The sequence below is a fragment of the Bos indicus x Bos taurus genome, chromosome 6 (assembly GCF_003369695.1).
Source record: "Bos indicus x Bos taurus breed Angus x Brahman F1 hybrid chromosome 6, Bos_hybrid_MaternalHap_v2.0, whole genome shotgun sequence".
Taxonomy (NCBI): Eukaryota; Metazoa; Chordata; class Mammalia; order Artiodactyla; family Bovidae; genus Bos; species Bos indicus x Bos taurus.
In genome coordinates, this window is record NC_040081.1 from 92,314,880 (window position 1) to 92,330,350 (window position 15,471).

A 15,471-nucleotide genomic window follows, 5' to 3' on the forward strand; every position below is an offset into this window, starting at 1 on the left:
TTTGAGAGCTGGACGGTAAAGAAGGCGGAGCTCTGACGAATTGATGCCTTTGAACTGTGGTGCTGGAGAAGACTCCTGAGAGTCCCTTGGACAGCAAGGAGATCAAACCAGTTAATCTTAAGGGAAATCAACCCTGAATATTCATTCATTGGAAATCAACCCTGAATACTCATACTTAGTCCTTCATTGGAAGGACTGATGCTGAAGCTGAAACTTCAGTATTTTGGTCATTTGATGCCAACAGCCAACTTATTGGAAAAGTTTCTGATGCTGGCGAGGATTGAGGGCAGAAGGAGAAGAGGGCGTCAGAGGATGAGATGGCTGGATGGCATTGTTGATTCATTGGACATGAACTTGGGCAAACTTCAGGAGATGGTGAGGGACAGAGAGGCCTGATATGCTGCAGTCCATGGGGTGTCAAAGAGTTGGACAGGACTGGGCGACTGAACACCAACTATGTGCTTCAGGTACAAGGTGACAGTCTCAGTCCCTGTGACCACCTCGGACCATGAGAGACGGAGGGTGCACGATCCCTGGGTCCTGTAAAACACGCAAGTATCAGTGCTGGGTGGTCAGACGTTTCCTTTCGCTGTGGCTAATAGAATTAGTTACGGGGATCTGCCAGTTACAATTTATCCAGTTATTCTGAAAAGTGAATCGTTCCCAGCAGCGCCAGTGCAGAGTAAACATCCAGGGATTATGGAGATGGCAAAGACTGGAAATAAGAGGGGGTCCCTGCTGTTTCACAGCTCAGGGGTTCAGTGCTTGGATAACTCCCCTCTGACAGGTTCACCCATCTCAGGTCAGCTGAGAGACCCAGATCGTCTCTTCTTGGGGCCAATCAGAATCCAGAGAGCACCTCTCTTTTGCAACTGTTTTCATCAAATAATTAACCCTAGACCAGCTATTTTCATTTGGTCCTATAAAAATCAGCTGCCGTCACTCAGTCCTGAGCCGGAATGAAGACCTCCCCTCAAGTGCCTGTGCCAGTCTGCCTTGCCCAGACATTTCCTTCCCAGTCTTGGGCATTTGGGGGCGCAGTTGAAGGCACCGCGCCGAGGCCGTGTAGTGTTCCACTGACAACCTCTCTCGGGGAGGGATGGGGGGTGCACTCACTGTGGGAGGCCCCGCCTCGGACACACACACACATACACACCGAGATCCTCTCAGGCTTCTGGTAAACCCACGATGCGACAACCCGGGGGTCCCAGAGCGAGGAAGATGGATCCGATCCGCCTCACACTCAGTCCAGCCGGAGTGGCGGGGTGTAGGGTGCGAGCCTTGCCGGGGCATTTGAAGGTGGGCATACCGCCTCCCAAGTGAGGGGTGTGCATCCTCTTGGCCGGCCCCTCGGCTGTTGAGTCAGGACCAGGCCATCTTCCCCTCCCCTTCCCTCGATCCCGCCCCAGACAAAGGCAATCTGAACTCCAGCCGAAAGAATCAGGGGATCAGGTTGCTCTCTCGGCCTCCCCTCTCTTCCCCTCCGCCCCTCCTAGCTTCTCCCCTTTCCACGTGACTCTCAGGAATCTTTTGCCAAAGCTCGGAGTCGCTGGGTCCATTTTCACTCCGAGCTCAGGAGAGAGGAAGGAGGGGAGGGAGGCGGAGCGTCTGTCCTTTAAACGCGGGGCTCCAGAGGGGGCCTGAATTTGTGCGTTTCCGGGCTCTCTGGTCCAAGTGGCTCTAATTCTGGGGGTCCCTTCCGGGCTCTCCAGCTCTTTCCTCCTTGCATTTAAAATGATGATTCCTCCTCCGCTTCTGTAATCGCATCTCGACCCTGCAGACCGGTTCCGGGCGCATAGTGCGGAGGTGGCCGCCGGCACGGAGAGCGCCCGGTAGGGCTCCTCACCCCGGCTGAAGGCGGGGGCGCGAAAGTAGCGGCTGCGTGCCTCCGCGCAAGCCCCGGGCTCTCCTCCGGAGCATTCGCACTATCTGCGGCAGGGAGCGCAGCCCGAGGCGGCGCCGGGCGGCCGCAGCACCGGCGAGTCCCGGGAGCCGACCGCAGTGCCGCACAAAGTTTCCCGCGAGCCTCCCGGGGTGGCTGAGATCCGCTGAGCCCTGGGGGCCCAGCCCAGAAAGAGGGGTGGCTGAGTCTTTCAGGGCTCCCGGCAACCCCATTGGCCGACGCGGCGCCGTCTGAGAGTGTCCTGCGAACTTTAAAAAGGTGCCCCCGAGGAACCTGCGCCGGGGTCTCCACGGTTTGGGGATCCGGGAGCCGACGTGCCGGCGTCTCCACGACCAGGGACCAGGGAGCGGTTGGGTCCGGCCTGAAGGAACTACTGGGAGATCAGGTCGGCCGGTGACCCGCAACTTTCCTGCGAGACTTGGCCTCGGGGAACTGCGTGCGCCCTGCCTTCTCTTTTATTCTTCCAGCTCAGCCCGCGTTGGCGCCCTGCTCGGCTGGAGAGCTGGGCGCGCTGTCCCCCGGCTGTGAGTGAATTGAAACCCCCTCCCGCCCCAGCGCCTCGGGGCTGATGTGAGTGTCGCTCTCGCCTCGTTTCCCCGGAGGTGACCGCTCGCCGCCGCCCTCTATTCTCCGTGCGCCCAGCCAGGGGCGCGGAAGCCTGCGTTTCGGCTGATAACTGGTTCTTGGTTGCTGGGCTCCTCCAGCGTGAGTGCCGAGGCGGCGATGAGTGTCTTCCAAGTGTGGCTCGGGATGGCTCTCACATTGGCGGAATTTGCAGCATTGCCTCATCATTCTGAAGGTGAGAGAGTGGTGCTGTGTGTGTGTGCGCGCGCGCGTGTGATCGTGCTCTTTTAAAAGCTCAGCTGGTTTATGGTATTGTGAGTCAGATGGAAGTTTTTTGGGGATGGGTAGGTGGGTGGCCGGGGAACTAGAGTGGGTTTTTTTCTGAGAAGATTCCATCCAACTCCTGATTGTTTTGCACGCGGATACCAAGCCCCACTCCCTCTCTGCCCTGAGCGCATTTGGGGGGTGGGTAGTGGCCGATGGAGGTGCCATCCCTGAAATTGGATTCTCTTTCTTCCACTTCCCTGGTGCCCCCGAGTGGAAAACAACTACATGGAGCGTAGGTGAGGAGAGAACAACTGCTCTTACCTGCGTAAAAATACTTCTGCTCCTATGAAACATAAAATCCGGCTCCTTAAAACCCCCCTCCTCTCCCGCCCTCCTTGCCCCAGTGGATCTCCCCGTAAATTCCAATTAAGATTTTATAAACCGGTTAGAGGTGGGCAATTCAATCGCACTAAAATAAATCTCCCTAGTACAGAAAGGCACCAGGCTGCCTCTACGGCGGAAAAGAAGTGGTTAATAAGAGTTTAGCTCCATTCTCTGACTCTGCCCTCTGCCTCCCAGTTTTCCTCCGGGGCTCCAGTCTACGTGTAAAAACCCTGGAGCTGGGGGAGAGAAAGGAGAAGGTGGGAATTGTCGCCATGATAGCAAAAGCGATGTGAGCTCGGGCAAATAAATGCATCGATAAAAAGATCAAGAGTCTGGGGGTCCTGGGATGCGGGCCTGGGGACGCGAGGCGCCAGGAATTCCCACCTGCTCGGAGTCGCCGGGAAACTCGCCTCTCTGGGCTTAGGGAGGGGGAAGGGAGCCGGCGGGCGGAGGAAGACGGCTTAATCCACCGCGCTGGGCTCTCGGCTTCCCCTCCCGGCTCCATTCATTATTCATCCAGCTTCAGGAAGGAGGGTTCACCTGCCCCGCTTCAAATCAGAGCCGCAGCGGCGGGCGCTGCGGGGCTGGGAGCCTTCTCCGCGCAGGTGCGGGCTGGCGGCGGCTCGCGGGTGCGGATCCGGGCACCGGGTGCAGGATGGCCGCAGACCCCGGCGGGACACAGCCCTGCTCGGGTGGACCTGCAGCCACCTGAGCTGCTGCCTTTTCCTAGCTAGCTTCCCGAGAGAGGGTGGCGTGGCTTTGGAAACGCACAGCACTGGGGACTTGCTCGTAGGTGAAGGGACCGTCTGCCTGCACCCTCCCGGGAAGTATGTTAAGAGTATACGGCCCCGGGAAGGAGCAGCTCTGGGACCTGTGCTGCCCTTTTCAAACAAGGCATAACCTGTAGAACCATGTCTTTATTTTATGTGTGCGTGTGTTTGCAGACTTAAAAAACAATAAAACTTAAAGGGCTTAATTGTAGTGAAGCAGATGGGAGAGTCAACCTAGGACATCCCAGTGTGAACTTGAGACGTAGAAAAATTACATTGTCACCGAGTGATGGGAGTTCCCTGTTTAGGATCATATCCCGACCACGCGGAAGACGTGCTTTCGGTCCCCCCATAGCTCACCAGGGAGCAGTTGGAATAGAGCAATGATTGGCTTCTCAGAAGCAGATCTTTTGAAATGACAAAAGCCATTATTATGAAGAGCCTGCAGGGTTCGCTCTTTGGAAGACTGGTTGACAAAAAGGGCAAAGTTTAAGAACGTCGAGTTTTCAGATGGGGGAGAGGAAGTGTGGGGCGTGATGGGCACTATTCCTCCAAAGATTCTTTGGATACTTTGCTTCTTACTGTTTCAGCCCACCTTCAGAACATTCTCGAATCATCTCACAACCTGAACTGATACATGTTTGAGTTTCCATCCAAGTCATAAGGATGCTTGAAAGAAAGTGAAAGTCGCTCAGTCCACCCTCTGGACTATATAGTCCATGGAATTCTCCAGGCTAGAATACTGGAGTGGGTAGCTGTTCCGTTCTCCAGGGGATCTTGCCAACCGAGTGATGGAACCCAGGTCTCCGCCATTGCAGGCGAATTCTTTAGGAGCTGAATCACCAGGGAAGCCCCATGCTTGCCTAATAATGAATGAGTAGGGAATTTTATGGAGCACATACTATCTGCCTGGCACTAGGCTAAGCGCTTTACATATTTAATCTCATTTAATTAAATTAATTAAATGATAACAGCCCCACAGCCAGAAAATCAATTGTCATCTGATGAGACTTTGGATTTGATTCTGTCAGGGTTTTCTTTTTCTCTTAAAAAAATAAGAGCATTGAGGTCAGAGATGGAGAGCTTAAGGATCTTAGAGATTTCCTCAAGTTTTTAGAACTAGTCCTGGCAATGATTTTTAAAAACGGAAAAGAAGGATTCACATGTATGGGTCTCTTGATGTGACCAATTCTGTGATACTTTTGCTGTTCAGGCAGAATTTGTTTTCTTCTCAATGCTCAGAGAGCGTGTCATATATGTTTCTAGTAAAACACCATTTAATAATTCTATAATTTTAGTTGATAAAGATGCAGTCTTCTTTTTTATCTTTTTTTCTGGGTTAATTGGTTTTATTGTCCTCATTTTACATACAAAGAAATTGCAAATTTGTGCCTCAGCAAAATAACCAATAAAACTAACTTTAAAAACTAATAAAATGATTAATCAAATTAAAGATGCAGTCTTCTTCATTTAACTGTGTGTTCACTGAGGGCTGAAGATGGCTTTTGGTTATTCTTATATCTCCAGCTCAGCTCCTGGTGCACAGTAGGTACTAAAAAATATTGTTCAGGTGAATGAGTATTGCCAGATCACATTTCAAGTTAAGCTTAGACTGCTGCCGTGTGGCCTTGAATGAACCACCTAACTTCTTTAGGCTGTGTTCTGTTATTCACCAAATGCAGAAATTGGCTAGGTGATAGCTCTAAAATACTTGTGCTAATCATCCAACATAGAAAAAAAAGTTCAATATTTACTGCTTTCTTTGCAATCGGTTGCAACTTCCTAGTTCTGAATTTTATTTTAATTATTAAAAGAAAACTGAGGTTTTACCAACAGGTAATTGACAGTGTTATTTTACATTTTCTTATATCACCAAGCGGACAAACCACTATGATTTGAGAACTTAATAAAATCAGAAAGTCACAGAGAAACTTGTAACAAACATGGCTGCTTTCTGAATCAGATGGGCTCTTCCATGACATTTCCTGGAGAAGAACATTTTGAGTTGTGCTGACCCTGGTTGTGTGAAGTTACATAGGTAAAACCTGTTGGCTTGTGGATAGAGAAAGATTCTTGAATTAGTTAGAGAACTGAGTTCTAGTCTGTGTCCGTCACACCCCATGTGACTTCAGCCATTTTTACAGTCTTCCAGACTTTTTCCTTTAAAGGCCATTAATGGAATATATTGAAAAGGATAATTTGATAGTGTTTCATTTATGGGTGTATCTACAGTCCATGGGGACGCAAAGAGTCAGGCACGACTGAGTGACTTCACTTTCACCCTATTTGGTTCCACTCTTGGCTGAAGAGTTCCTCCTATGTAGGAGTCAGTGCTTAAAACTCAATGTTAAGGAAGGAAAGACATTGGATAGGAAGAAATAACCTATCTCTTCACTGTTTCATTCCACAAATCTTTATTGAGAGCTTATGTATCAGGTTATCAGGTTATATCTGGTAGGGACATTTAGACATCAAAAAAAAAAAATCATAATACCTGCCCTGAAGGAGTTTGCATTCCTGGAAAACCATTAATATAGGTGAGAGAGCCATAGGGACATGTCAACATTGACCCTTGGTGGGTTTACCAATATTGAACAATTGCAACTCTGCATCTTTTGGCTTTTGCAACTAACTACTAGCAGAAATAAAGGTGTGTTTATATTGTCATAGGCTCTTATGTCCCTCATATTATATTTATGTTCTCCTCTGGGGATTGGATTCTAGGTGTTACCCTCTGCAAATAAATCCTTTAGTGAAGCATGGCCATCTGTATTCACTGTAGTGGACTTGAGTGGCAGTATTACTCAATTTTACTCAGACACGAGTAGTCGTAAAATACTCGGCCACCACTTGGCTCAGGAGAGGGGAGGGGTTGCCACATGGCATAGCTGGAGCCCTGTGCCAAATCTTACATGAGTTCAAAAACAGTTGGCCCGTTTTCGATTTAACTGCTCTATTAATTGATCTGACTTCTGGTTGACAATAATCAGGACATGAGCTGTCCTGTCAGTTCAGAAAACGATTCTGTTTTAACTGTTCCACAGTGTGCAGGCCATATGCTGGATTAGAGCACAACATAAAAGCTTGAATATTTAAATGCCAACTTGTGGCTGCTTGTTCCTAATGAGTCATGATTTTGTGATACCATGGTCTCCAAATTTTTTCATATCTTATAATCTTATCTGCCACTATTTCTTTGAACTAATGGATCTGACATTTTGTGATTCTTAGGTTTTAACATCTCTAATTTGCTTGTGTTATCAGGTAGGGGTTTCTATTATGAATAGTTTCAGGCTGTGAGTACAGGTGCAAATTGTATCTCAAATTTCCTCTGAAAACTTCAGACTTTATACAAGTGTTCCATAATAGACTCCCTTATAATGTGCCAGTGGGCCTAAAAACAGACATTTACCTGTTTACATGAATATGAAGTGACATTCTGTCTAAGGGACCTGCGAGAAAGGCACCAACCTCAAGGCGGGAAGGTCTCATGATCTTGGCTTCCTTCTTGGCACTGTCTGATCCCTTCACCCTGCAAAACTTCACGTACTTTCTCACAGGTGTCAGAACTTCAATTACTCGCCATCTCAGCTGTGTTCCATGTCCTAAAACTGGCCAAGTTCTTGGTCAGAGGACTCTGGTTCCTCTTGTCTTTTTCCTTGTTTTTCCTTCTAGAAGGCCTGTTTCTCCTTCTAGATCTGCATCACTGTGCATGCATATGAGTGCGGGCTAAGTTGCTTCAGTCATGTCCAACTCTTTTGCGACCCTATAGAGCCTAGCCCACCAGGATCCTGTCCTTTGGATTCTACAGGCAAATATGCTGGAATGGGTTGCCATTTCTTAGGGCGCGGTGTCTTCCCAACCCAGGGACTGAATCCGCGTCTCCTACATTTCATGCATTGGCAGGAGGGTTCTTTTTACCACTCGTTGGTCAGAATTCCCATTAATCCGGAGTTGCCTTTCAAGTTCAAATAAGCCAAAATTGAAACCTCAGAGATGCGATCATTTCCTTAAGAGAAAAACTGATGATGAGTGGAGACAATAACTTTGTTTTCCAAAGTGTATGGATTGATTGATTAGTGAAAAGGCAGCAGCAGAAGCTGCACCCAGTGACTTTGTCTCCCCGTGGGTGTGAAGCTTGTGTGGGTGTGGCAAAATATGCCTGCTCACGAGGACTACATCTGGCATGGGGTGGTGATGAATGTTTGAGGGAACTGGGTGTTACAGTGGAATGCTTTCTGTCCTCCAGAAGGAAGCAGTGAGGTTTTGGAAGCCATGTTAGTACTCATTTCTGCAGCTGCCTTTTGGGTAGAGCTGTTGTGTTGCAGGAAAGCCTTCAGAGGCCAAGGCTTATTTCTTTCAGAGTTGTACATCCTGCAGCAACCCAAATTGAGTTAACTCCTTTTCCTAATGATAGAATTTATCAGGAGTTACACATAGTTTTGACTTCAGTATCTAGCAGATATTTGGCTTAACGAAGTGTGTTTGTGGGGCCCCACTCACTGCCATTTTATTTTTTCATGGTACAAAGAATTTATAACATTTGTCCAAATTTCCAGAAATGGACTTTGATATGAATACTTGGATACTTCCTAAGATACCTGATACCTTTTGGAGGTTTGAAAGGATAGTGGCTTTTGAAGGGTAGTGCTGTGGAAGAGGGTAATAAAATTATTTGAGGAAGGTTTTATCTAAAGGTTAAATTTTGTTAAATTGTACCTAAGTGATGATCTTTATGTTTAACTTTTAAATGTCAGAAGTTATTAAATAAGTATGTGTTTTAAGAATTGAATTGTGTTGATATGTATTTATTTACCTATATACGATTATTTAGTGGCTCAGACAGTAAAGCATCGGCCTGCAATGTGGGAGACCTGGGTTCGATCCCTGGCTTGGGAAGATCCCCTGGAGAAGAAAATGGCAACCTACTTCAGTACTCTTGCCTGTAAAATTCCATGGACAGAGGAGCCTTGAAAGCTACAATCCATGGGGTGGCAAATAGTCGGACACGACTGAATGGCTTCACTTCACTTCATACAATTATTTTGGAGAAAGAAATGGCAACCCACTCCAGTATTCTTGCCTGGGAAATTCCATGGACAGAGGAGCCTAGCAGGCTACAGTCTATGGGGTTGCAAAGGAGTCGGACATAACTTAGTGACTAAGCATATGTTTATTTTATATATATATCCACATGCCACATGATTATTTTATAAATGGATCTATATCCATATATATGTGTATATATCCTTATGATATACTGTAGACTTACGTAGTCTTTGGAATAGGATTTCTTAAAAGAAAAGTAAGTTACTTAGGAAGAATTTCCCCTCGAGGTTTTATCTCAATTTATTCTTATTTGAATGTCAAGGGCACAAAAGTCATTTCAGTAAATTTGCCCATAGAGATCTTTGATTCAAAGCCCAAGTGTAAATAATAATTTCATTTTCTTTGAATATTATTCTTCATTCCATTATTAGTAGATAATGTAGACCAGTCCTAACTTCATGAGAAGTTAATAGTATTGAGACTTTTTCACTGATGTGTTGGAGGCCAGGCCCTGTAGTAAAATGTGTCCTTTGCTTGTTGGCCATCCAAGTGTGGCACATTGTAAGGGTATGCTCTTGGTGTGTGTATGCTATTTCAATCTGCTTTGAAACGTGTTTCTGAGCTAGTAGCTGTTTGCACACTGCTGCATGTTTATAGGTTAAATCAACACCTGTTGTGCTGTTCAAAAATCGTTTTAGAAAAAGAATAATCATGTGGGCTGGAAAGCTTCATGAAGGAGATGGGATCAAGTTCAAGGAACTTGATTAGACCAAATGCATCTCCTGCAGGAAACGAAAATGAGTAAAGGCTTTGACAATATGAAAGTATTACCATGGGATCCTAAGTTGGCCTCTTGGGTTGGACTGGAGAATTTGTGTAAGCAAAGAAAGGCCAAGAAGCCTGGATCAGTTAACTGGGACTGGATTATGGAGGCTTTGCTGATTTGTCATATCGGAAAATGCACACTGTATGTATCACATGTCGTTGTAAACACAGTTATTTTAAAATTCAAACAAGAAGCTTCAACATTGCTTTCCCTCATGTGTGTCCTAGAAATATTGTTTTAGTGTTTGGGGTTATTTTCCCAAGGGAAGAATCCTCAAGCTTTTAAGACTTTGGAGAAAGCAGAGTTTGCCGATTATGACGCATGTAGATGCAGTCTTTGTGTTAAGTTGGCCAGAGCTATGCCTATTGGTCTGTTATGCATCTCTTTTAATTCTTGTTTTGTTTTTCTCCCACAGGTGCTTGTGTCTATCAGGGTTCCTTGTTGGCGGTAGGTCATTCCTCATATATTTGACTTATTTCTTATGAATGTGAAATACTTGATTGAGGTTACTGAGTGAGGTGACCCTGTCATTGTAAAATATGTTTATTTTCCTTCTTGATTTGATGATTATCCCTCATCCTGGCACAATCATGCTCAATTACTTAATACCTTTTCCAGAGTGAATTAGTTCCATTCAGATGCTCAGGTATTGGAAGAGAAATTCAGACACCCAACACGATTTGCATTCCATGGCTGTCTCGTGTGTTCTTTCAATCAGAGAGAAAATTAGGTCCCATTCTCTTGTCAGATATGAACTAGGGCACAACTTCTTTATCTCGCTGTTGCATTTTGAGTCCCCCCTCCAAAAAAATGTATGATTATTGAGTACAATGTGGAGGATCCTGATCATTGCTTTGCATTATACATTTAAGTGTTGTAAACAACAAACAAATTAACATTATATCTCTGAACCTTTGCCATGTAGAGTAGAATTGATTTTGAATCTAACATCAGAATGACTTGTGGGGAAAGCTGATGCAAGATTCCTGCATTTCTTTTCATTAATAGTGTACTGTGGTGCATAACAGTATGTTAATGCCTTATTGAAAAGACCGTCTACACTCCATCAACTCTAATAAATGGTGTGACAAGTCATTCTTCACCACTTTTTTATTTTAGTTTAATAAATGCTGTAATAAAAAAAAGAACTCAAATGGTTAGAAAGGGTTTGCTCATTTACATCCCAACCCGCTATTGACATGTGTGATACTAATATGTCATCTTGAATTATCCTTGTGGAATTGGAATAAATGAGAAATATTTGAAATATCTGAGAGTCTAGATAATTGTAGATGTTCACAGTAATATTCTTGAATCTGAACTTTATGTAATAGAATTACTGCTCTGGAGATTTATGAGCATTTTCCTTCCTTATATTTTTCTATAAAGAATCAGGAGAAAGCCATTTTCCACTCTCTTTTCCATTCCATACCCTTAAAAGCCTACTTTTCCTTTGGTTTATTCTTTAGTACATTTTAAGAAGCATTTTAAAAATAAAGTGCTATAAAGTATATCATCAGTTTGGGGGAGCTGTAGAGATAGTTTGTCCATTTTAATACAAAGGAAATTACTTGTTGTATACAGTGCTTCGTAGCTTTTCAGTATATTTTCATAGCTATCAATCATCTACCTGATACATACAGTGGATCAGTTACATAGACAGGCCACATGTTATTTTATGCCCTCCCTCTTTTTAATGAAGAACCAAGAGTGAGAGAGACAGAGATCTGCTAAAGGTAATTGACCTTGAAGGAGTGGACCAGAATAAAACAACCTGACTTTTTCTGGTTGTTCCTCCTGAATCTGAAGACAGTGTCCCGACTACCTTCTGTGTTTGATGCGGCAGCGTGGTAGTGTACATTTGAATATGACTGTAGCAAGTACAGGGAGAGGTCAGTTCGGTTGGATCAAGTTAAGGGAGTGGTCACCAGCACACCTGTGACCCTTCCAGTTGTCTTCTTTACTTACCAAGACTTCGGTGTGTTTGTTCCTATATGTCCCCAAGCTTGGTATACTTACGATTGTGGTTATGCAGCTCAGTGAGAAAGACAATACATTTGCTGCAATAATAAAGGTTATTATTCAACAAATATCTATGGAGTGACACCCCTGGACCTGCTATTCTAGGCACTGGGAATGCATCTGGGAACAAGCAATATCAGATTAATGCTAAGAGGGAAAACAGTATAAGGAGAGGGGAGAGATGGAAAAGGCTAAATAGGGGACAAGGGTGGCCTCTTGAAATAAGGGGACAGGAAATGGCTCCCTGAGGAAGTAAGGTGACATTTGAAGAAAGACCTGAGGGGCACGGTAAGAGCTACCCCCTTGGACGTCTGGGAAAAGAGAATTCCTGAGCAGGGAACAGTGAGTGTAAAGGCTGAAGCAGGAGCTTGTTTGGCCGTTTGAAGATGGGCGTGGGGGTCATTGTGGATGGAGCATGTGACCCAGGGGAGTGTGGCAGGAGATGAGGTCCGGGAGGTGGGCGGTGACCGCACAGTGGGTCCTTGCATGGATGTTAGCTTGTCCTTTCAATCCGTGGGTGAGCCACTGGAGGAGCTAAGAGCAGAGGAATGACAAAACCTGACTTACCGTTTAATTAAACTGCTGGGGTGGGAATATGAAAAGAAATAGCATTTGTTTCTAGGGAAACTATATAGTTGAATACTTTAAGAGGTGAGTTGCTGAAAACTTGCTGTCAAATTAAGGGTGAGAGAAACAATTTTAAAAGATTGGGGAAAAAACATAAAAGTCCAGAGAGATTCTGGTTTGGGTTTATTTGCAACCGTGTGAAGTCGTTTTTCCATTTTAAAGAACTTCAGGACTTGAGGCTGGCAGGGAGGTTGGTGCATTGTGGCCACAGCCAATTGTCTGCTTAATTCATTGCTGTTCTCACCACACAGGCTGGTCTTGAAGAAAAGCACTGTACCTGCATCAGTGAAATTGAATGAATATGCATTTATGTATTTTTAATTTAAAATCCAGACTTAAGAACTTTTATATACTGTTTAAGCAACTCCTTGGGTGAGAGGATTTCTGTGGTAAGAGGCATGGCGTTTGGGAGCTGGCTGTGAGGATGGTGGTATGGAATTCTGAGTAAAGCTGGTGCTTTGCCATTTTTAACCAGATCCTCTTTCCATTTCTGGTTACTTACCGGCAATGAGGGTGACCTGGGTTTGATCCCTAAATTCACAGTCCCAAACTCTGTGAATTCTACCTGTGTGCCTTTTAGACCTGGGAGTGACTTCAGAGATCATGTAGTCCAGACTCTCCATTTATAGTTGGGGGAGCTGGGACAGGGCTGTGAAGTTCTTGCACTTCTTTCGTTTCTCAGGTGTGTGTTGTGTGTTAGTCGCTCAGTTGTGTCCGACTCTTTGTGACCCCATAGACTGTAGCCCATAAGTCTCCTCTGTGCATGGAATTCTCCAGGCAGAAATACTGGAGTGGGTTGCCATTCCCTTTTCCAGGGGATCTTCCCAACCCAGGGATTGAACCCTGGCCTCCAGCATTGCAGGCAGATTCTTTACTGTCTGAGCCACCAGGGAAGCTCATTTCTCAGGTGCTGTGCTTAGTTGCTCAGTCGTGTCTGACTCTTTGTGACCCCATGGACTGTATCCTGCCAGGCTCTTCTGTCCATGGGGATTCTCCAGGCAAGAATACTGGAATGGGTTGCCATGCCCTTCTCCAGGGGATCTTCCCAACCCAGGGATCAAACCTAGGTCTCCCTCACTGTCGGTAAGTAACCAGAAATGGAAAGTGGATCTGGTTTAAAATGGCAAAGCACTAGCTTTACTCAGAATTCCATGAAACATACCAAGCAAATGAGGACACGGATCCAAGCACTGGCTGCTGATTGCTCACTCTCAGCCTGTCTTGTGAGTATTCCTTCCCCTGGTATGGTTCCTATCTCATCATTAGTTGCCTTGGAAGTGGCCATATAGACTGGAATATTCATGATACTTATAGTCTGACAGACCTTAAAAAAGTGATTTTAAATCTAAATACAGTTGATTTACAATGTTGTGTTAGTTTCAGGTATACATCAAAGTGATTCAGTTACGTGTCTGTGTGTATGTATATATATCTTTCTCAGATACTTTTCTTTTTTTAATATAAATTTATTTATTTTAATTGGAGGCTATTATTTTACAATATTGTATTGGTTTCATTTTAGATTATTACAAGATATTTATATACTTACCCTTGAGATATAGGAGGTCCTTGTTGGTATCTATTTCATATATAGTATTGTGTGTATGTTAATCCCAAACTACTAGTTTATCCCTCCCCCACTTTGGTAACCATAAATTTGTTTTCTGTGTCTTCAAGTCTATTTCAGTTTTGTTTATTGGTTGCGCTGAGTCTTTGTTGCTGCACGTGGACTTTCTCTAGTTGAGATAAGGAGGGCTACTCTTTAGCTGCGGTGAGTGGGCTTCTCATTGTGATGGCTTCACATTGTGGAGCATGGACTCTAGACTGCTCAGACTCAGTGGTTGTGGCATGTGGGGTTAGTTGCCTGGTGGCATGTGGAATCTGCCTGGGACAAAGACTGAACCTGTGTCCCCTGCATTGGCAGGTGGATTCTTAACCACTGGACCACTGGGGAAGTCCCTCTATTTCCATTTTATAAATAAGTTGATTTGTTTCATTTTTTTTAAGATTCCACGTATAAGTGATATCATATAATATTTGTTTTTCTCTGTCTGACTTCACTTAGTGTGATCATCTCTAGGTCCATTTATGTTGCTGCAAATGTCACTATTTCATTCTTTTTTATGGCTGCAAAATATCCCATTGTATATACATGTTGCTGCTGCTGCTGCTAAGTCGCTTCAGTCGTGTCTGACTCTGTGCGACCCCATAGACGGCAGTCCACCAGGCTCCCTCATCCCTGGGATTCTCCAGGCAAGAACAATGGAGTGGGTTGCCATTGCCTTCTCCAATGCATGAAAGTGAAAAGTGAAAGTGAAGCTGCTCAGTCGTGTCTGACTCTTAGCGACCCCATGGACTGCAGCCCACCAGGCTCCTCCATCCATGGGATTTTCCAGGCAAGAGTACTGGAGTGGGGTGCCATTGCCTTCTCCGATATCAAAGCAAGGTCTGTCAAGAAAAACTCTAATTTGAAAAGATATGTGTACCCCACTGTCCATAGCAGCACTGTTTAACACATGTAACACATGCTACATCTTCTTTATTCATCTGTTTATGGACATTTAGGTTGGTTCCACGTCTTGGCTATTGTAAACAGTGCTGCTATGGACAGTGGGGTACATGTATCTTTTCAAATTAGAGTTTTTGCTGACAGACCTTGCTTTGATTCTTCCTTGTCAGCTACAAACCAGCTATGTGACCAAGTTACATAACTTTCCTGAATCTCCATTGCTTCCTGTATGAAGTGGGGATATATAGAGCCTTTCCTGAATGATTTTGTAAAGAAGATAATGTGGGGAAGACACCCAGATGCAGTAGTTGGCATGTAATTTTCTGCAATAACAAAATTCCTCTTTATGAACCAAGAAGGAGAGGAAAGAAAGTTAATCAGCACCTGCTATGTATTTCACACTTTCAACAATCCCAGGAAACAGGCATTGTCTTTACAGATAAGGAACCTGAGTCTCAGAAAGTCTTAAGTCACTTGTTCCAAATCACACACAGCTAGTCGGCGCTTGACAGAGAACATGTTCCAACCCAGGTCTGACCCTAGAGCCATT

General features: G+C 45.0%; 1 protein-coding gene across 4 annotated transcripts in view; it reads left to right on the top strand.

Annotated features, from left to right (window-relative positions):
- The first annotated feature begins 1,484 nt into the window (after nucleotides 1–1,484).
- FRAS1 (Fraser extracellular matrix complex subunit 1) overlaps nucleotides 1,485–15,471 on the top strand; it is a 535,024-nt gene continuing 521,037 nt past the window's right edge. For 2 of the 4 annotated variants that reach the window (XM_027544843.1, XM_027544844.1), the window contains exons 1-2: nucleotides 1,495–2,702; nucleotides 10,179–10,210. In XM_027544843.1, the coding sequence (XP_027400644.1) occupies nucleotides 2,627–2,702; nucleotides 10,179–10,210 (108 nt within the window). In that variant the 5' untranslated portion in view covers nucleotides 1,495–2,626. Of the gene's footprint in view, nucleotides 2,703–10,178; nucleotides 10,211–15,471 lie in introns of all 4 variants that reach the window. The other 2 variants (XM_027544846.1, XM_027544845.1) reach the window with 2 other exon arrangements.